Source organism: Wyeomyia smithii, chromosome 3 (genome assembly GCF_029784165.1).
Source record: "Wyeomyia smithii strain HCP4-BCI-WySm-NY-G18 chromosome 3, ASM2978416v1, whole genome shotgun sequence".
Taxonomy (NCBI): Eukaryota; Metazoa; Arthropoda; class Insecta; order Diptera; family Culicidae; genus Wyeomyia; species Wyeomyia smithii.
Genome location: NC_073696.1, coordinates 78610390 through 78633422, shown reverse-complemented (window position 1 = coordinate 78633422; position 23033 = coordinate 78610390). Strand labels below are relative to the sequence as shown.

At 36.7% G+C, this 23033-nt stretch overlaps 2 protein-coding genes across 2 annotated transcripts in view; one reads left to right on the top strand and one right to left on the bottom strand.

Moving 5' to 3' along the window:
- The window catches only part of LOC129730238 (serine proteinase stubble), a 40191-nt gene extending 20627 nt beyond the window's left edge, over nt 1-19564 (top strand). Inside the window, exons 2-6 of the mRNA XM_055689414.1 lie at nt 8026-8252; nt 17763-18106; nt 18164-18683; nt 18741-18848; nt 18978-19564. Of these exons, the coding sequence (XP_055545389.1) occupies nt 8162-8252; nt 17763-18106; nt 18164-18683; nt 18741-18848; nt 18978-19141 (1227 nt within the window). The 5' untranslated portion in view covers nt 8026-8161 and the 3' untranslated portion in view covers nt 19142-19564. The remainder of the gene's footprint in view (nt 1-8025; nt 8253-17762; nt 18107-18163; nt 18684-18740; nt 18849-18977) is intronic.
- On the bottom strand, nt 3703-4721 carry LOC129728360 (uncharacterized). Its single transcript, XM_055686797.1, has 2 exons — nt 4361-4721; nt 3703-4301 (listed from the first exon to the last, which is right to left on the bottom strand). Exons 1-2 carry the CDS (start codon nt 4719-4721, stop codon nt 3703-3705), a joined length of 960 nt encoding a protein of 319 aa, XP_055542772.1.
- Nucleotides 19565-23033: the final 3469 nt, after the last annotated feature.

Sequence of the window (23033 nt, the reverse complement as noted above, 5' to 3'; positions counted from 1 at the left end):
GACTGTTTTTAATGATTCTGTTTCTAGTCCTGTGTAGAATGATCTTGGAGTTCCACAGGGAAGTGTATTAAGGCCCCTTTTGTTTATTATGTATATAAATGACATGCGACGAGTTTTACGTTTTTGTGATATTAATCTTTTTGCCGATGACACCGTGTTATTCATTGCAGCTAAGAATGTAGAGAAAGCCGTTTCACACTTGAATGAAGATTTACGTTCTCTAAACAGATGGTTGAAGTATAAGCAATTGAAATCAAATATAGATAAAGCTAAATACACTAAAGCCGCTTTTTACGCGGGGGATACGTGCTGCGTAAAAAAACTCGTAAAAAACCACGTAAATTCCGGAATCCGCGTAAAAAACCGCGTAAATTCCGGAATCCGCGTAAAAAAACCGCGTTAACTCCGGAATCCGCGTAAAAAACCATCGTTAATTTTGCATTCCGAGTGGAGGGAAACCGAAATCCGGGCAAAAAAAAAAATACCGCGTAAATTCCGGAATCCGCGTGAAAAAAACCGGTTAAATTCCGGAATCCGCGTAAATTCGGAATCCTCGTAAAAAAACCGCGTAAATTCCGGAATCAGCGTAAAAAAAACCGCGTAAACTCCGGAATCCGCGTAAAAAACCATCGTTAATTTTGCATTCCGAGTGGAGGGAAACCGAAATCCGGGCAAAAAAAAAATACCGCGTAAATTCCGGAATCCGCGTGAAAAAAACCGCGGAAATTCCGGAATTCGCGTAAAAAAACCGCGTAAATTCCGGAATCCGCGTAAAAAACCATCGTTAATTTTGCATTCTGAGTGGAGGGAAACCGAAATCCGGGCAAAAAAAAATACCGCGTTAATTCCGGAATCCGCGTAAAAACCGCGTAAATTACGGAATCCGCGTAAAAAAACCGCGTAAATTCCGGAACCCGCGTAAAAAAAACGCGTAAATTCCGGAATCCGCGTAAAAAAAACCCGCGTAAAAAAATCCGCGTAAAAAGCGACCTTAGTGTATATGATTTTTTCGCGCACCGTTTTGAATGACGATGTCTCTGTTTTGATTGATGATGAGGCAATTGGTCGCGTTCGGGAGATTAAACATCTTGGCGTGATTATTGATGACAACCTAAAGTTCAACGCTCACATTGACAATGTCATCAAGAAAATTGCCAAAAAGTATGGAATTCTAGGCCGTCTGAAAAACTAATTAACGATTAGTAGTAAAATACAGCAATACAAGTCAATCATCTCTCCACATTTGGATTTTTGCCCTACTTTTTTGCACTTAGCCAATAACACACAACTATAGAGGTTACAGCGTTTGCAGAATAGAATAATGCGTTTGATTTTAAATTATGATAGATTAACTTCCTCTGTTTTCATGTTGGACGCTTTGCAATAATCTGTTAAGCTGCGAATTGTTTATTTGTCTATGGTGTTCATTTTTTAAATAATTAATGGTTTGCTACCTCAATATTTGAGTGATCGAATTGAAAGAGGAAGAGATTTTCATAGATATAACACTAGAAACGCGGATGAAATACGAACACCTTTCTTCCTAACAAGAGCTTCACAAAATTCATTGTTTTATAAAGGTATATTTTTTTTCAATTCGATGCCAAGACATGTTAAACGTGCACCAACACTTGCGGAGTTTGAGAGACAATACATTGTCACACGTGACAGTTTCTATTGTATAGAACGACACTAAGTTTTTCAAAATAATGTAGAGTTTACCTGACGAAGTTTGAACAAACGGATCTTAAATGACGAAGTTTTACCAAGCGGATATATTTTAGATTTTGGTTTCTATTCATATTATGATTGTTTTATTGAAGCTTGTAAATGACGAAGTTTTATATGAACGGATGTAAAATTTTATTTATATGTTTATATTAAATTGGACTTTTCTAAATTTATAACAACAAAACTACTGTGTTCGTCACGGTGATGATGATAGATTTTTTTCTTTTCATTATTGTTGTTGTAGCTTTAAAAATAATAGAAAGAGACTACAAAAGCTTGGTTTTCAGATATAAATGATCACTTTTAGCAATAAAATTAAAATTAATATTTGAATGCTTAGAGAAGTTCATGAAATAGTGGCTGAAGGTCATGAAAACCCTGCACTAGTTTTGTGTGCTTTATGAATCAAGTATACAGTTTTTGAAGAAGTTTATAGCTGGAGGTAAAATCAGTTGGTTTTTTTTGTTTTGTATAACTGTATACCTAATAACTAATTGTTCTTTTCAAGGAAATTTAACTATGGCGCGGTCTTGACTGGAGGAACAAGGTTTCGATAAGACTCCTTTCTCTTGACAAAATATAAGTCCTGCTTATAATAAAACTGATCTCAGGAATATGTATCCTCTCCAGGGGATTGTAATTGGCGATATTGGCACGGGGAACGAGGTTTCGATAAGACTCCTCTCTGTTGAATTAATAAGTCCCTCTTAGAATTAACCTGGCCTGAGAGGAACGTTAGGTGTAGTCTCACTCCAGCGAATTGTAATTTGGCGACATTGGTAGGATAGAAAGAGGCTCGGTATAGCAGAGCAGTAAGCTCGAAACGAAAGGGTAAACTCTCACACACAAGCACGGATATAAACGAAAAGCGTATCATTTGCTTCAATAGTGATACTGCCAATAATATGAAGTACAGAAAACACCTAGGTAATATCACAATAGAGCAAAATGTCTCTGGTCGCAATGATGAGTCCACACAAGAAAAAAATAATAATTAAGGTAATGTTTCTTGTTATTGACAAAGGAAAAACTGTCATAGCAACATTCAAAATGCTGCTAAAAATCGAAAAGGTTGTTAAGAGTTTGTGAAATCTCGGATCATCAAAAATATTGCAAGTTTTTTCCAGCCTCCGACCACTGAGCGGCTGGGCATTTCATATATAGTACCCCTACTTACTGACGCAAAAACTATATGCAAACAACGTAAAAACTTCCCGTACATGCAAGAACAAAAACAATTGAAGGAAGAATACTTAGCTTTCAGTTGGCACTAAATATGCCCCACGCTATGTTTAAAGACGTTTTTTATTGAAGGTGAATGTACCTAAAATGTTTCTCCATAGGATCATAGTTTGAGTCCCCCAGCTTCAAAATATGATATCCCGGAAATATTTCATCGGTGAAAATTTATTTTATCCTCGATTTTTGATTTTTTATATTACAAAATTATACCTTTTGATTTTTTAAAAAATATAGAAACAAGATATCCAAAATCTGAAAACAGCATTTTTTCCCGCTTAAAATTACGGAAATTTTCGTATAAAAATATCTTTTGTACGTTGAACCAGTCTAAAATGACACTAAAAATACTGCATTCGATTATGTTTATTCTTCATCTTTTTCTGCATGATATTGGTATTTGATAATTTTTCAATACGCGTAACCGTTATTTGGTGTGCGTAGCAGTTGTCATGGTTATAGAACGATTTAAAGATTTTTCATCATAAAAGTTAGCGTGTATTTGTATTATTATATTTTAATATCGGAGACAGAAAAAGAGTCATAATATGTGACTACTGTTGTACGCTACAACAGCCGCACACATTTTGGATTTGTAGTTCACATGATTTTCTGGCATTTTGTAATTTTGCCAGATATTATCGAAGTCCTTGTGCAAAGCTTCGGTCGTTTGCTCGGAATATTTCGCAAGGCCTTCATTTGATCGTTCGCAGAACTCCGGCACATGAAATTTCAGAATGTGAAATTTTGGTGTCGAAGGTAATCCTGCGTTGATCCAACCATTACAGAATGTCTCGATGGCTTTGTATAATAGCTCAATAGAGCTACACCAAAGCATGAATCTACGACACGTTGTAGGCTGTCCAGTAACTTGAAATATTTATCTGCTGGTCCTCTTGCCAGAATATTTCTTTTATCTAGCAGATTCCGGCAGTGACGTCCAGCAAAACCAAATTGGGAATGGCGAGTTGCGTTGGCCGCTGATGCCCAAGCTTCTGATTCCATCTGATAATCTTTCGCAACAGCATTGAATATCCGATTTATAATCCCCAGGAAAATGTGCAGCACTGGCGGGGGGCATTTGCACAGTATTGTGTCCTCCTCTTCTCCCTCGAGCAGAGGGTCGTGTGCACAGTTTAAAAATTTTTTGGCATTTTTCCTGATACCTCCATTTCGAGTCCAGAGGTCAGCGTTTCTCCTTATCGAACGAATTGTGCGTAACAGCCCCTTCTTTTCACCCAAGTCAGATTTGCTTGAAGTGCAATAAGCACACGGATATGTAGAGCTATTCGCCATAACCCCAGCCAAAATATTGATGATTTTAAGATCACCTGTAATAAAATTAGATAAATGCAAAGGGTTTATCTAACATTACCGTATTTTGCCACACCTGTTACAAAAGCTTCCAAAGTTTGTAGTTTCAGTAGATTCCAAATCTTTGAAACATTACAATAATTTTCAGAAACGTTGGGGGCGAGTGCAAGAATTAGTGATCGCCGGACACCCGAGTCATTGATCACGTTGCGTTCATCTGAGCTTTCTTCTACGTTTAAACATATCTTCAATGATCCCTGCCCACCGTCTATGCCGATTTTAATTCGACAACTGTCTACATTTCGCCTGGCTTTCACGTAATCAACCAACCCGTTCACCGTTTTGCACACAACAATTGGATACGACTTCGCTGATCCTGAGGCTAGATCGGCGTCCTGTGTTACCACCTCAAAAAAATCGTCCAACTCATGAACCATACTCTGGAGCGCAGGCTGTAGTCCTGCCTGGATTGCTGAGCGTTTTCCCTTACGGATGCTCTTTGCTAGTTGTATTGTCTAAAATGAATAAATTTCATTTTCTCATCCATTATAATACACCAATATTAAGCATTAAATTTGCTTCCATATGCAGCATATCTTGATGCGTGAATTGATCCTTCGTAGAAGATGACTGATTCAGCGTAAGACGCGTTCTTTTCCCATGAACGTTGGGTAACTCAGTTTGATTGTTAGAAGCAGAATCTTTTTCGCGAATAGCTTGAGCAATAAATTTCTCTCAAACATCTCCCGAAATATTCGAAAGATTTTGAATTTTTACCTGATTTGAACAGGTATGCCTGTTACCTGGAGCGATTGCGTTAGACATGATGAACAAATATTCAAAACTTTCTTCGTTTGTTCAAGCTTCTTATTTTGTGCCTTTTTGTGACTTGGAATTCTGAACGAGTTCAACGTCTCTCTGGCCACCTGACAGAGGGTACAGGTGTTATGGTTGGAATCGTTACGGGTTCTAACGACATGATTTGTTGAATAGTCGTGAACCGGAATTTGCTTGAAGGACAAACCTAACAAAAAATATATTGAAAAAAAATTCAAGACAGTTAAACACCAAACCAACACCAAACATAAAGTTACCTTTAGAACACCTGTACACCGCAATGTAGCAACTACCACAAAGCACTTTAGGGTATAAATCATTATTTTCGGTAAAATTTGCTAAAAAATGTCTTACGATGACCTGCTTTAGGCTTTTATGAACACGTCTCGGATGTTTTGCCTTTTCAAAGCACAAGAGGCACACTTTTTCGCGATTCTCTTCGTGACAACGCATTCTGACAATTTCTATCCAACTGAGACAAAAGCCTACTATGATGACACGGATACTGATAATTAAGAATCTTGATCTTTTTATCGCCATGACAATTGCTACGAACACTAAATAACGGGTACGGGTATCGAAAGACTTGGTATCCAACATTATGCAGAAAAAGATGAAGAATAAACATTATCGAATGCAGTATTTTTAGTGTCATTTTAGACTGATTCAACGTACAAAAGATATTTTTATACGAAAATTTCCGTAATTTTAAGCGGTAAAAAATGCTGTTTTCAGATTCTGGATATCTTGTTTCTATATTTTTAAAAAAATCAAATGGTATAATTTTGTAATATAAAAAATCAAAAATCGAGGATAAAATAAATTTTCAGCGATGAAATATTTCCGGGATATCATATTTTGAAGCTGGGGGACTCAAACTATGATCCTATGGAGAAACATTTTAGGTACATTCACCTTCAATAAAGAACGTCTTTAAACATAGCGTGATGCCCTCTGGGGTCTCATCTCGAATATCAATCCGAAACCTTTTTTCTACAATGTTATTTCTTTCACATGGTCAGAGCAGTCAAAAATTTTCTGGCTTATTTTCACATAAAATTTAGATTTCTTCGATATAAATTCACATTTGACACTCACAATTTGAATGACTTAATAAATTAACCTGTACATTGTCGATATTTAGTCGCTTTGTCTTTCACTTCCAGAATTAATTTTTTTCTTAAAAACGCGAACGCGAAAAACAAAAAAAAATAAGAGCAAGGAGGTGTGTCAAACTATCATTTAAAAATTTCTCGTACTCTAAAATCCTCACATTCTAAATTTGGTTCCATTTGCTTGATTAAATTTTGAGTTATGCAGAAATTCGTGTTTAATTTGTATGGCAGCCCTCCCTTCCAGAGAATAAGGGATATTAAACCAGCATACTAACCTTCCACGACCCTAAGAACCCTACCATACAATTTTTCACGCCGGTTACGTGATCTATTCCTCAATTTTACAAATGAAGCACACATTCCAACATAACTATAGAACCAATTAGACAAATGGAATCTAATTTGGATTCAGAGTTCAAGGAATATCTCTATAATGATTTGACACACCACCCTGCTCTGAAAGAGGAGTTCGAACAAGTGAACATATGTTTTTCCCGGAAAACAGCTTAAAATGATCGAGATGATGCTTAGAAGCTTGCAATCGACCCCAGACACCATTTTAAATTCTAAGATGGCGACTTCTGTAAAACAGTTCAAAATGGCCGTATATCCCCCAATATGAGTATTTCCGGAACCAGAATGATTTTCAGAATCTGAGAATGCCGACGATTTGAATTTTATCTTTCAATACGAAATACCATCTAACATATAACGCTTAGAAACCTGAACCAACCAAAATTATGGAATGGGACGGGAAGCATTCAAAAACCAATGTATTGCAAGTAACGATACTTGCTATTCTAAAACGTATTTCTTAGTTCCTTTCATCATCACCAAACGTTTTACCAACCAATTTTTGATTTTGTTGAAAATAATGAATTGAATTTTTTTTAACAATAATCACCGACCTATTTATAGTTTCACTAACTGAAGCAAAATAAAGTGACGTTATTTTGAAGGTTAGCCAGTTAAATACGATCAGTGATTGATATGGTCTACTTACGGTTGACGGCAAAAAAATAAATAAATCATCTTTAAGTGATCTTTACTTTTCCTTTGCAAATTGCGCATGTATTTTAGTATACACAATGATGAAAAAATAGTTAGAATTCCTTTAATAGGCCGATTTGGCTGGAAGCTCAACAAACTCTTTTATGCGATTTGATCGTTAAGTAAAAATACTGTAATTAGTATTTTGTGTCGAGAGTTCCTGTAAGCTATTGGGGCGCGCGATTATTAAAATGGATTCAGTTCAGCGATAAAAGTAACAATTATTCGTTCGATTTTTTTATGTGTTGACAAACAAATACATACCCAATAAAAAAACTGCACTTATTTCACCAGTGCGCCGATACTCAAGGAATGTATACCTCAACTCAATTAAGATATCGGGATTTTTTTCTCATGTTTTTAATATTGTTCATCATACATTCTTCAATAAAAATATTTCTTCTCTGCAGTTTGAGCCTCGCGTGGGGAATTGGCAAAAGGGTGTACACATCTCTAAAATATGATTTGTTAGTTCAGAAACTGCAAAACAAGCAAACAAGTGCAAGGGCTATACCACCAACAACTTATTTGCAACTTCTTTTTGAAAGTCTTATTAATGGAACGTTGCTCTTTCTCCTAGTTCTTCTAGTAATTGCCCGCCAAAGAACATAATTCTTCCGAAACGTATTCCATTCGAGAGCAATTTTCAATCAAGTTTCTCTCACCCATTCATTTCCCTGTCATGTGCCAACAAATTGTGAATTGATTTTCCCAACCATTCTCACACATTTCATTCCAGAAAGAATGAAAATTAGGTACGAACGAGCGATCGGAGCAGCAGCAGCAGCAGCAACAGCGGTGGCAATCGGCTTCAGCTCCAGCTACAGCAGCAGCTACTACGGCTTCGGAAGCAACCGCGCGGTGGACGGTGGAAGATGCTCTCATGGCATTTCTTAACGTGCGTGATTGGAATCCTACTTTGCAACGGTGGCGGCACTGGTCGACTTCTAACAATAGCTAATGCAAGTAAGTTTGGGTTGTATGCATGTGTGTGTGTGCGGAGAGCAATTCACCGGTGGGAAAATTCCCATGATCAGCTGGGTGGTAAATGAGTTAAATCGATCGATGTTGGCTCTCTAGCCTCCAGTTAATGAATAAGTAAACCGCATCAAATTGTTTTCGTACTGCTAGTGGATCAATTCAAGTTGATTACTTTTGCTTGGATAGCCAATTTGTAAAGCAATCAACAAGAAGTGAATAGGTTTGCTTAGAAAAAATCGTTTCGGTTGTTTTGAATCATTACTGATGACTTTTGGGGCAGAGCTTCATTGATGTCGAATATCCTGGAGCTTTTGCAATTGAGCAATTAGCTATTGGTTTCCTTTTGTTGTATCTAAATTGCCATGGAAACTAGGCACTGTTGTTTAGCGGATATTAGCTTCAAATTTCGTTAATGTCTAGTTTAGGATAGTTAAACGCGGTGGCACAAGCCGGCGCAATGACTTGTGGGTCACGAATCAATGAGTTCAGTAATTGAAGCGATCGGAATCGTGATTGAAAACTATTTTTTCACTAAATACGATACACAGAGCCTACCAATTGATCCTCGATCATGATTCGTTATGACACGCTTTCATTTGAGGGGCAGGCGATAAGACTTTAAAAATAGCAATCATGATAGGTATAACCGGTAGTTGGAGATGTAATTTTTCAGTTATAATTTCTGCTATAAAGTTTCAATCATGAATTTCGGATCGACTGACGCTGTTATTACAGTTATCACACTCTACATCATCACTGTTTGAAACTTTCGAACTGAAAAAAATGATTATTGTATTCTGTGTGAAATCTCTGCGTGCTTGTTTTTTTTTTTTTAATAATTTCCAGTATAAATGGTTTTATAAGGTCATGTACTGCCGGTAACCGCAAGTCAGTCCCATCTGTAATTTTGTCGATTTTGAGTTAGAAGATGAGTTCCAGATGTACCGATAACAAATATTGGTTTGCTCAACAAAAGTAGAAATTAATACCAAGTCGAATTGTCCCATTATGAAAAGTAACCGCAAGTCAGTCCCAGTGGAAAAATAACCGAAAGTCAGTCCAAATTAAAAAAGAAAAACATGCATAATAGGTACAATAAAATAGACGGGGAGTGAAGAAAAGAAGTTTGAGTTGACCGTTTACATAAAAATAAGTTATCTAGTAACATCAAGTATCAATTATTGGGATTATTTTTTAGTTTGAATTGGTGATGAATTTCTATGCAGAAATTTCCTGCTTATACGAATTCAAGTCCATTTTTTCATGGTTCGCTTTCTCGTGGATCTATCCGGAAAATCTTCAGTACCGAAAAAACTTCCATCAGAATCTCCATCAGGGAATCGTTTCAAGATATTTTCAAAGGTGATGCTCGAACCTCAAACGGATTTCGATCATCTTGACATTTGTTGTCGGATGAACCAACCGGGCTGTTTAAAATTACGGATGCGTCCGGTAGTGGGGGAGGCAACCCTCCGTTTTGTGGAGGGCAACTGCATACCGCACACCGAGACCACAAAACAACAGCAGACGGTAGATCAATCTCTTCCTTGGAAGGGCAATCCACCGCACCGTGCGTCGTCGTCAATGTCGTCGTTGTCAGTCCGTTGCCCGGGACGAGGGAAAGCCATTAGGAAATGAAATTGATTGTAATTTTACATTATTCTCCCGCCAAAACCACCGGAACTCGTGCCGAACCGTTGAATAAAGTGATGAGTTTGATAAATTACCACCGTATGATTTGTATCGAGGGTTGCGTCCGTGTGTGATTGTGTGCTCACGGACTTAAGTTTCTTCATCCAAATCCTCACCGGATGAGCTTTCATCGGTTCCGTACATCTCGAGATTTTCCACCGCCGACATTTTTTAAACTGTTCTCATGGACATACACTTCCAAACTGCGAAGGATTGACCGTTTTTCACGGCAACGAATAACAACACGTCAACACGCACTATAGCATCAACATGGCAATGTGACTGACTTGCGGTTACTTTTCTCTTTGGTGTAGAATGTAACGGCAAGTCAGTCACACTCAATGTTTTTATCATGAAATCAATGATTTCAGTGGTTTTTACAACGTAATAAGTGTAGGCTGTTATGCAAACTATATTTTAGCATAAATATTGCTAAAATAATTCATCTTAAATAAGAGATAACTGAGTGTGAATAAAATATCTTTCGAAGCTGTTTCCTCGATTTCATATTTTTACAGATGGGACTGACTTGCGGTTACCGGCAGTGTATCCAAAATAACTTTTTAATCGCCTCTATCAACTGACCAAAAATTTTGATAGAGTGCGCACGCTTCTCGAACAACATTCGGAAGTACTTAGAATCGGCAATAAGTCAATGTAAAAAACGAAACAGGTTGATTTCCATTTGTTAGTACAAATAGTAAGCAAAATAGTTATACGGAACATGCAGCACATGTAGCAAAGGCAGATGTACAAAATTAGATTTAATAGAAATAGAGAGAGTAAAAGTTGTGAACACTGGATACAGTTACGCGATCCGTCGTATACATAAAACTCTGAAGGCTCTGAAGGCTCTAGAGCTTGTTATGCATTTGAGCACTAGTTTTATGAAAGAGGTAAAAAGAAACGGCTTCAGAAAGCTCAAGGCAATAAAATAATAGTTGTAGCCTGCAGGTTAAAGCTGTGTCAGTTTTTCATTATTCCATAATAAAAAAACAATGGCCAGTTAGTACCATGATCATGCGTAAGCCACCATGAGCTAGTGTAATGGAGTAATTTTCTAGTTTATTCATTCGTTTCATGAAATTACGATCACTGCCTTGACGTGACAGCGCAGGTCACATACTTTAACGAGCCTTCGCAGAGACACTTTAGTATTATTTTGGTGTTATTGCTCTTCAAGTCCGCAGAAATACAGCATATTCACCATTCAACCAACAATTTTATTTGCTCATAAAATTTAACTTCAAGTTAAACGTAAGTATTTTTGAAAGTTATGTGCTCAAATGTGCTATAGAACAGATTCCCATTGGGTGCTTAGTGACCAGAAAAGTGCTTAGATATAATCATAGCAGGATGGGTGTGAACATTCAAACTTATCTATACTTATTTGTTTTTTTAATTGTAGGAAAATTTTTTTACAGTTACTTAAGAAGCAATAACGAAAAATTTTCTTTTTTATGACAAATTTGTCACTACGAACACGTACTGGTGTATGTTTTGCACATGCAACCATTTTTCACAACGCTTCCATATTAATAACACAACTCAAATCACTGCTCAATTATTCATCTCACGATGCCCCCATATTCATCACACTGTTATTCATGAATGAATCACACTTTCCTGAATGAACGTAGTGCAAACCGTCGTAGTAGGTAACCTAGGTATCCGTTGCAGTTGTTTATATGCAAAATTGGTAACCTAGGTAACCAATGCAGAGCTGTTGATTTATGTCAATTATGTTGGAATGATTCAACATTTCCAGTATGATTTTTTCGTAACAACAGAAATTGATTTGGCAACTGTTGATCATCTTCAACGCAGTGAAAACAGATAAAATTGTATAAAGTTGATATTTAGGAAATTATAAAAAATCATCACATATATTTCTGCTGAATAAAATTTGTTTTTGGAAGTTGGAGGTGAACATTTCAAAGATCAAAGTATTCTCTGAGTTATTTTGTTAAATAATTGAAATAAAAAGTGGTCCGCTAATGGGGAAAAAAACTTTGGTTGGCTGCTGAACGAGTACCGTTGCAGCCGTATTGAGCAATGCGCGGATTTTGTTTTCTGAAGTAAGTGTATGAAATAAATGAGTTTTCGAGTACAGATGCCCGACTTTACTATCAAATTTAGAGCTGTTAAGTGTGTTTTTGAAGATTCTACTTAATAAGAAATTTGAAGTGAACTAAAGAAGAATCCAATTCATGGATTAGTAGATTGGTTTAGTAAGAAATATACGTTTTTTCCTGTTTTCAATTGTGTTTTTATGTTGTATAAGATGAACTTATGGGCTGAGATGAATAATGGAGCAGTTTTCCTACTTCTTGAAATCACATCACATTTTCAAATCATCATCATTTTTGTCTATATTCGTTTCTCCCTAAACTGAACCGTAGAAAAGAATCGTTCAGGCTTGCTTGATGGTATTATTTTCAATTGTCATTTTTGTTTCACTGAAAATTTTAGAAAATGCCATTTTGTGCTAACAGTATTTTTTTGAATCACGACTAATATTTTTAGAGCCAGAACCGTTGAGTGATGTCTTCAGAAAAGTTGTAGATGATAATTTCATCTTTCGGAAAAAAATAAACACCTCGAAAAAAAATTTGTTTTCCAACAAAATATCTAAAAAAAAATTACATTATGGGTCACTTCTGCACAAATACGTCTATTCTCACGAAACTGAACAATTTTCATTGGCAGTTGTATATTTTATAACTCTTTTGTAACCTTATTTATACGATTGAAATGATTTAATGTTAAAAATTACACTAGAAACAATAATTCTGCTCGGTGCAATAAGTGAAGTGCCCATAATTGTAGTAATGTTACATTTTGCGGTGCACAATTGTGGCCAGTCCATATTTTGGCTATTGTCATTTATTTTGCATGTAATTTTTTTTTCCTGTGGACTCATCACTGCGACCAGAGATTGGATCTATTTTGATATTGCCAAGGTGTTTTCTGTACTCCGCACTTCATGTTATGGGTGATTTCACTATTGAAGTAAGTGATACGCTTTATCATTCATATCCGTGCTTGTGTGTAAGTTTTACCTTTCCGTTTCAAGCTTACTACTCTACTATACCGAGCTTCTGTCCCTCCTAACAATATATCGCCTAATTACAATTCCCTGGAGAGAACTTTCATACGTTGCTCACACCAGAATTATTATAACAGGAAATTATTTTTGTTAGAAGGAGAGTCAACAGAGGTACTGTAGAATTCAGATTGAAGGAAAGTAACTTGGTGGGAAGCCTGACAATAAACCCATGCTAAAGTCCTTTGGCAACCAAAATGGCCTGATTATACTAAGATTCGAACCCACGACCACCCGCTTACCGAGGTGGACTCTGTAACCTTGCGGCTACGGAGCTCCCCGATTATGCGCATGATAATACTTCACGATATTATAAAATAACTTATTATCAAGCTTTTACAAGAATAAAATAACTTTTGTGAAGGATTTTTATGATTTTAAAGACTGAATGATCTTGAATGCCAAAAGTGACCCGTAATTGTGTCTTTCACATCAGCTGCTGTGGAACTAATTGTCGATCGAAAGTGTACATCAGAACATAGAAATAGATTCGATTAAAACATTCGTAGTTCTTATTATTTCCGATTTCATGTTCATTTTTGAACATTCAGGCAACACGTTGGCTGACCCATAATTGTAGGGGGACTATATATCTCAAAAAGCTGATTAAAAAAAAATATGAACTACAAAAGGTCAGCAAAACACTGATGGTTGACTACCCATGGAGATAAAAGAAACAAAATAGTTAGACATTTCAAGAAATATACTAAAGCCAACACGGTTTATTAGATTGGTCTAATGTTTTCAATAAAGTTGTTGAAAGTAATTTCTCCTCTAAAAAAATATACACTTGAAAAAATCATAATTTTTTTTTCATTTTTCCAAATCCAGTCAATTATCATTAATTTCGTCCTCCCAGAAATAATATGCAAAAAGAAAAAGAAAATTTTCAATAAAAAACAAAAAAATGTAACTTCTAAATCTTATTTCTATAAAACACACTGCACACTATTAGTTAAAGAACTGACTGAGCTCGGAGATATAAAATTATAATAAATGAAATTTGTCAAAATTAACAAGTTTCTTTTTTTCAAATTTTCATTTTACAATATTTTTTTTATGACGTAGGACTACGTCTTTGTTTTATATGCTTGATCACATTTTGTAAAATTGAAAATGAAACTGGCAAATGTTGTGTCAGATTTCAAACGATTATAGCAAGCGAACGACTTAATGCATCTTAAGCAGGTATTAGACGAAGCGAATATTTGCTATTCTTGGTACGAATTTTATTTGCACAAAATAAAATCCTTGCCAAAAATATCAAATATTTGATTCGTGTAGTACCTGCTTTAGTCTTTTATGTGTCGGTGGGTAGAAAAAACTCGTGACAATTGTTTGATATAATGTTCAACATTGTTGCTTTACTGCTTAATGGTGAAAATAGGTCAAAACTTCCAAAGTCAAGCTTTCCCATGCATTTCCCTCGCTATTTCGTTGCTATACAATATACAATAACATGGACGGAATAAATTCCACTGTCTACATATTCCGATTCAAAAAAGTGTTTTTTACCGTTTTTCTTTCTCGAGACTGCGTGGCCACGCCTTCAACGCAAAAATCTACGCTCAAATCGATACAAAAGACTGCGTGTAGAAAATTCAACTTCATTCTTGTTCTTAACACGATAGCGAGAGGAGCCCTTATACCTGCGTTAGATACACGGTGTATAACAGACGTAGTGAAATATGTTAAACAAGAGTTAAAATCAATATTTTCATTTTATTTCCTACGTCACCATTTCATACAACCCTTAGGACTGGAAACCTTGTAGTATTTTCGTAAAGACAAAACTATAATCTACAAATTTGCCGAACACACTACACGGATTAAATAAACCGTTTTGGCCCTAAAATTATTTTTTTCATTTTAGGCTTGCGGTTCAGGAATAACTCCTGAGAATAGATTTCCCGTTTGCAGAGAACTTTGATTCATAAATTGACTGGGCCTGAAGTCTATTAATGATAAAAATAAATTTAGATCCAATCGGTTAGGCAAAGTTAAAGTTGAAAATAGTATTTTTCCTTCCAAAATCAAAAAAAAAAACCTAAATTAATCCACCTATCGGTCAGACCCAGCCTTTCTCCTTCAAACTCATTATTTGTAAAAATAGATTTACAAGAACGCTTCAATCCAATAAAAGTATATTCACTGTTTGGGTTCTAAAATATTGATGCTATAATTGAAGTATAAAATAAGAAATTTGACGTAATGTTAGTGCTTAAGAAATAGCTAAATAAAAGAAATTACTTTTAATTTCGAACAATTTCATCACGAGCGATACCGGGAACGTTCAAATAGTACGAAACCACATTTAAATCATGTTGAGGCCACGTATATTGATCAAAGCAGGTATAGTTTCAAATAGTCTTTGAATTTCTTTTCGTTCCATAACTTTTGAACCACATATCAAGTTTTTATGAAGTTAGTTATTTGTAAATTTAGGTGATAACTCGTTCGTATGAAACTAGTTATGTTAAAAAAGTCGTGTAATCTTTGAGATGATAGACTTTCGTTGTTTTAACAATTTAATACATAACGGTTGCCTAAGTTCGATTATAATCGAATGAAATGGGAACGAATAGAGCAGCCGAATTATGAAACCACTTGTTCAATCATATTATATTATATAATATTGTTCAAATCGGTTGTGTAGTTTCTGAGATAATGAAGTCTCGTGATTTTCACATTTCGATACATTACAGACGAAGTTACAGATCGATTACAGTTAAATTCAATAGGGCGTTATGAGGTAGCTCCTCTCATTTGATTCTAATTTTGTGGAAATCGGTTCAGCCATCTCTGAGAAAAGTGAGTAAGTTTAAGTAGTCTTGTGAATATTTTGCTTTTCCTAGCTGGATTTCACATTTTTAAACATAACAGGCAAAGTAATAGTCCGATTACGAGAAAAATCAATAGGGTCTTATGGGGCAACTAGACCTCTCATTTGCAATTAATTTCATTGAAATCGGTCCAGCCATCTCTGAGAAAATCGAGTGAGATTGGGAGAGCGTTACACACACACATACACACACACATGCATAAAATGCTCAGCTCGTCGAACTGAGTCGAGTGATATACGACATTCGGTCCTTTGGAGCACTTTTACATTTGAAATTTTTTTTAATGTCAAACGACTTAAACATGCATAAAACATCGAGGTCTGGTGTTATCTCGAAAACCGTCTTTCGGGGTTTTTGGGCAACCAAGAGCCTAATATGGAATATTTTAGAATTACCTTTTAAAATGACTCACAATTCAATCCAAACCACATTGCACAGTGGTCCAATAATACAAAAAGTGGAACTTAAATCCATAGCGCCTTTTAACTTCATCCTAGCTTAAAAGTGTCTTTGGAACAAATATTTGTATGAATGACCCACATAATCACAAATTTTCAAAAGGTATGAACAGTTCACTACACTAAAAATTAAAAAATTAACTTTTTTGTGTTAAGAGATAGAAGAATAATAGTTTGTTCAGCAACGTTGTAGAAATTTGAAAATATGAAACTTTTTTGAACAAATGAAAATCCTATCTTCTTTCGGTACAAAGTTATAAAGTATATTACATGGATCTTACTTAAAAGTTAGTTTTTTGAACTTAACTTTTGTTAGTTGCATTTTACACGAAAGTATTGTTCGGAGGAATTGTTAGGGCACACAAAACACACATTTTTTCCAAAGGCTATATATCTCCAGGACTTTTTCTTACAAAGTTATAGCATATTTCAGCTTATTTTTTCGATTACTTCAAGAACGTAAAGTCCTGGAGATGTGTGGTCTTCAACAAAAACGTGTGTTTTATATGTCCAAATGCTTCTTTAGAATAACGTTTTCTTGTAAAATGTAGCTAACAAAAGTGAGGTGCAAAAAAATAACTTGTAAGTAACTTTTACAGAAAATACTCTGTAACTCTGTACCCAATGAATAAAAGTTAAGTACAAAAAACTAACTTTTAAGTAAGTTCCATGTAATATACTTGATAACTTTGTACCGTAAGAAGATAGGATTTTCATACTTTTTGACAATTTGCGATTATGCGGGTCATTCATACAGACATTTGTTCCGAAGACACTTTTAAGCTAGGATGAAGGTAAAAGGCGCTATGGAAATAAGTTCCACTTTTTGCCTTATTGGACCACTGTGCATTGGAATTATTCTATTGTTTATTAGGCATTATAAACTTAATTTTATTTAGGATGGTTCATTACTTTTTACTAGGTTGGTGAATCTCGGAATTGAAATACAGAAAGGCAACCTCGACGGGCTAGGAAAATTATTTCCTTTGCCATCCACACTGCCTTCATATCTCATGCGTACGTTTCCTGGTGTCTTCTTGTTTTTGCTAATCTGCAACTTTTAATTTGTTCGACTTTGACGCTCATTGCCGAGTACGCATTTGAAAAAGCACTTAGCGGGTAATTCCCTTTCGCTGGACCTCATGGAGCGTACTTTTCACCTCATTAACACTAATTGACTCCAATCCTCGATGGTGAGCTCTCGTCATCAGTAGTGGCTGGATCCGGCGAACTAACGGCCAACACCTATCAATTTGTCTAGGAATTTCTTTTCTTCCCACTCTTCCTCAACTTATTGCGGCTAGTCAATAGCAGCAGCAGAAGAAGAGGAAGAAAAAAACACTTGAGCTACCGAATTCATACTGACTTTCGATTTCCTTCATTTCTTCACCGCAAGACGTCATTCACAATGTATTGGGACTTCCATCAACCTGCGTCCATCAGAACGTGGTTCGCCAATGTCGGCTATCATTCTCCTGCTGGCTCGAAGGTGGCCGCCATGTGGCCGGCTGCGGCGAAAACCGGTGGCTTTTATCCTGCTGCGTCAAGGACAATGATATTGAATCTTCATCATCGATGATCAATTCCAAGCTGGCATTCGCGGCTCCAATGCGTCCCTCCACGGCATTGATTCCAATGGGACCAATTTCGATGGGTCCTATTAAGCCCCGTTTTCCTGTACTAGCGACCCCTAAGAAAAGTAGTTTCTTCCGCAGACGATCCGATCAGATGGGTTTTATGGTAAACGTGTTAATCTGATTAAATAACAAATTATAATAATCACAGTTTGAATTTTAGACTGAATGCGGAATTGCCCGTACTCCTCAAAACACCCTACAGAAACGGATCATCGGTGGACGAACTGCCAATTTCGCTGAATATCCCTGGCAGGCCCACATCCGAATAGCGGAATATCAATGTGGCGGGGTGCTGGTCTCCCGGATGTTTGTGGCGACTGCTGCCCACTGCATTCAGCAAGCCCGATTGAAGGACATCACAATCTATCTAGGCGAGTTGGACACTCAGAACTCAGGAAAGATCGCCGAGCCTCTACCAGCGGAGAAACACCGGGCTGAGGTTAAGATTGTTCACCCCAAATTTCTATTCCGAATGACCCAACCAGATCGGTACGATTTGGCGCTGCTGAAGTTAACGAGACCAGCTGGATACAAGACACACATCCTGCCGATTTGTTTGCCGACGAAACCGTTGGAACTAATTGGTAGAAAAGGTATCATTGCCGGATGGGGCAAGACAGAGGCCAACATGGGCCAAACTGGGACGAACATTCTTCGCACGGCAGCGGTTCCAATCATAAGTACGTTCGATACGTTGGATCCCGTGAACATGTAAAGACGTTGTTTGTCAATTTCAGGTACAAAAGATTGTCTTCAGTGGCATAAAAGCAAGCACATCAGTGTTGAGTTGTACAATGAAATGTTTTGCGCGGGGCATTCGGATGGCCATCAAGATGCCTGTCTCGGTAAGTATATTTCCAGTCTTTGAGCAGTGGCAAAAAATTTCGACCAGTAATGTGATCTGAGCTCTGCTGAACGTGCGTTACATGCAGTCTACATTTAGGCGGTTTATTTTCCATTTCATATTTTTCCAGGCGACTCCGGGGGTCCACTGATCATTAACGACCGAGGACGATTTACACTGATCGGTATCACTAGTGCCGGATTCGGTTGCGGCGTAGATCATCAACCAGGAATCTACCATAATATACAGAAAACTGTCAAATGGATTCAAAACGTGATTTTAACTGAGAGCTGACCTGGTTGACACCTAGTGGTGCTTTGTTCTGTTCAGCATGCAGCAATTAACAGTATTTTTTGTATTTTTTACGACAGCATATTGGTAGCGCATCGGCACCAATCTATTTTATTCCAGCAAATTTTACTACTACATTAAAACGGTACCATCGTGACAAGCTAAATGTGATTATCTATTTTAAAATACAGCGTTCAAATTATATACATTTTTTCCGGGATCAATAGTAAAATAAGGGGTCGGATTCAACACGGAACATGCACCGATTTTCTGTTTCCAACCATCCTTGTCTGTACTTTTAGATTGATCTTTTAGCCGGTAAGACTTAGTAAATTTATCTATTAAGCTCTATTAGTGAGATATTTATTCAACTGGAGCATATAACATGACAATTCAGACGTATAAACGTTCTGGTGCTTAAACACACATATGCTTTATTTGTATCCGAAGATGACATCCTTTCAAGGCTTAAAATGATAAAAAATATGAATCGGAAAAAGTGATTCTCGAGTGAAGGCAGAGGCAAGCAACCATTCGAGGGCGGCGATGCTGAAAAGACTGATGTATTAAGGTGAAAGTGTGTAGAAACCACCACGCGGCTGACTTCCAAATTTCAAAGGCACAACACTCGGAAATAGTTGATGCGTCCCCCTTGAAAACACTAACATATGTTTGCATCATCACAGCAAACACGAGAACATTTTTTCACAGGTAAGGTGACGCATAAACTATTTTCAAGTGTTTGAAATTCAAAAATAAAAATTTGAAAATTGAAAGTCACCCACATGGTGATCATTAAGCAGGTATTAGACGAAGCAAATATTTGCTATTTTTCAATACAGATTTAATTTTGTGCAAATAAAAATCGTACCAAAAATAGCAAATATTTGCTTCGTCTAATACCTGCTTTACACACTTCCACCTTTTAAAATCCATTCCACCATTTGACGAGTGAATCAATCCCATTTATATTGGATAAGTTCATGATAATTATTGCCATCATGGTATTATAGGTATCACTCTACTTAACAATTTAAGTCCATTGGGTCTTCTTCACGCGGTTGAAAGATTAGATTAGATTTACTTACACTAAACTTACTTGTTACCGCGTAAATAATAATCATTCAAATCGCGTAAAAAATCCGCGTTATTGTGAAAAAATCGCGTTCAAAAAAATGGTATAATGATAACTGTATCAAAAACGATTTTTTTAATTTTCAACAAAAACTTTGATTTGTTGTTCAAATCATAAAACATACACTGGAGCCTTTTTAACTCCAGTGTATGTTTTATGATTCGAAAAGCAAATCAAAGTTTTTGTTAAACATAAAAATAAAGCGTTTTTGATACAGTTATTATTATACCATTTTTGGTTCGAATAAAACAGGTATGTTTCTCCATACAAATTTAAATAGAATGCGCCTATCGGAGACAAAACAATGCGACTTTCGATAAACATTGGATTGTTTGGGACCCTGAATGAAACAAAATAAATCACACGAGGGTTGTGTGCAAAGCCACGACCGCAAGTATGAAGTAGAATACTTTTACAAGAAAGAAAACCCGGCTGCTTGCTTGTCAGTCATTTTTGAATTTGTTATTCAATTCAATATCGGATAAGATACCGATCACATCTTGGCGTTATCACTGACAGTGCGAAAAAACAGAAGGGTTGTGTGCAAAGCCACGACCGCAAGGTTGAAGTAGAATACTTCAACAAGAAAGATGCTTGCGTGACAGTCATTTTTTCTAGTAAATAAACGTTGACTAATCAGATCAATCGAATTTTACGCTTCAACAAGGATTGACCATTTTCAATAATATAGTAAGTTGCTTGTCATGGTTGGGGCTTGACAATTTTTAAATTTTGAGATGAAATTTTTTCGGATGTCGTGCTCATGACTGAAGGAAAAGATAATTCAGTACGTTCTGAGACACGGAAATAAAGTAAAATTTATAACTTTTACAAATTTTAAAATGTAAATTAACTCAAGAGAAAACATTAACGTTTTTATTTCATCCTGAAAAGGACAATATGTTGTTCAATTTAGTATCGGATAAGATATCACTGAAAGTGCGAATAAAGTATTCGTTGTGATAAAATAAACAGTGAAATGCTGATATAACACTCAAAACTAGACGGCTCACGTGTTATCAAAATGAGTCAACTTTTCATTGAACGCATTTACTAGTGCCCACTATCGCACAGAGACTGCATTTCACTAAAGTGCCTCACTGCATCAGCCGCTATCGATGCTGAGATCCACTGCAACTAGTGCGCTGTCCATAGCCATACCACAGTTGTGACCGCTATACGCTCCCATTGGTATCCGCTGTCCCTGCATCAGCTGGCCCAGCTGCTGGGATCCACTGCAAATAGTGCACTATCTATTGCTACGCCACAGCTTTGGCCGCTATCCGCTATCGCTGGTATCCACTGCAATGCTAGTGCTGCTGCTAAGGGAGGACGACTGCTGTTGTCGCTGTCTAGAACTATTATGAGCGGCTTCGGCTGAAACAGGCTCTTATATAGGCCAAATAGCATGTTTTCAATTGCAAGGTATATGATCCTGTCGACCGTGCTTGGGAAGTAATCATATAACGACCAATCAGAGGTCGAATTTTTCGTTTTGACAAAGCTTGACTATTTTCAATAGTACAATAGTGTGAATAATAACATTACAATTATCTTCTTTTGGGAAGAATCTTAGAAGATTTTCCAATCTATTGCTGCAAGAACGAAGGAAATTCATCGAATACTAACCGATTTATAAGCATTTGAAATTGGACATATTTTTCACTTTTTTCGGTTTTAGATTTTCATTTCACATCCCTATGTAGCCGAACTTCCTGAGAGAAGTATTCTACTTCAAAAGTATTCCTTGTGATAAAATAAACAGTGAAAAGCTGATTTAACAATCAAAACTAGACGACTCATGTGTTGTCAAAATGAGTCAACTTTTCATTGAATGCATTTACTAGTGCTCGCTATAGCACAGAGACTGCATTTCACTAAAGTTCCTCACTGCATCAGCTGCTATCGATGCTGATACCCGCTGCAACTGCTACGCTATCCGTAGCCATGCCAATGTTTTGGCCGCTAAACGCTGCTATTCCGCTGTCCCTGCATCAGCTGGCTATCGATGCTGAGATTCGCTGCAACTAGTGCACTATCCATTGCTATGCCACAGCTGTGGCCGCTATCCGCCTGGTATCCACTGCACTGCTACTGTTGCTGCTAAGGGAAGACTGCTGTTGTCGCTGTCTAGAACTATGAGCGGCTTCGACTGATAGGGATATAGGGATGAAAATCCTATCGATAGTAGTAGGAAATCATCGATAACTGAGCCGTTGAGAGCAAAAGTGGTACATGTGCCATTTTTACACTTTTTGGGCTTTTTGCATGAATTGATGCAGAATGCAATAATGTTCTGGAATATCCAAGAAAAACCGAGATCTGATAACCTCAACCAAAGTTATAGCCAAACAATTTTTGGTAATTGACATAATCACCATTACGTTGAGAGCAAAAGTGGTACATGTCCAGTCTGTGCATGTTAGATGAATTGTAAGTCGAGGATCTTAGGATATAAAACAATCATGTCTTTAACAAAGTTGGTCAAGTGATTTAATACTTTCACATGAATATCTGTCTGCTTCGGAATTTGTTCACAGAAGCCATTTTTCGCGTTACGTTTTAGTTGAACGGGCTTCAAAAGACAGAAAAAAAAATTGCGGATATCCGGATGGTAAATATCCGGAAGTCCGAATATCCGACTATTCGATTATCCGTATCCGGATATCCGGTTATCCGAATAGTATTCGTTCACCCATTCGTGATCCGAGCTTCGGATAACCGGATCACGAATATATCCGGTTAAAAGTCCCAGCACTA

Excerpts from the sequence above, each read along its gene's own strand:
- LOC129728360 (XM_055686797.1), bottom strand. The coding sequence starts at position 4,721 with ATGGTTCATGAGTTGGACGATTTTTTTGAGGTGGTAACACAGGACGCC. Across the intron at positions 4,302-4,360 it reads TTTGGAAGCTTTTGTAACAG|GTGATCTTAAAATCATCAAT; the intron begins GTGTGGCAAAAT and ends ATTTTATTACAG.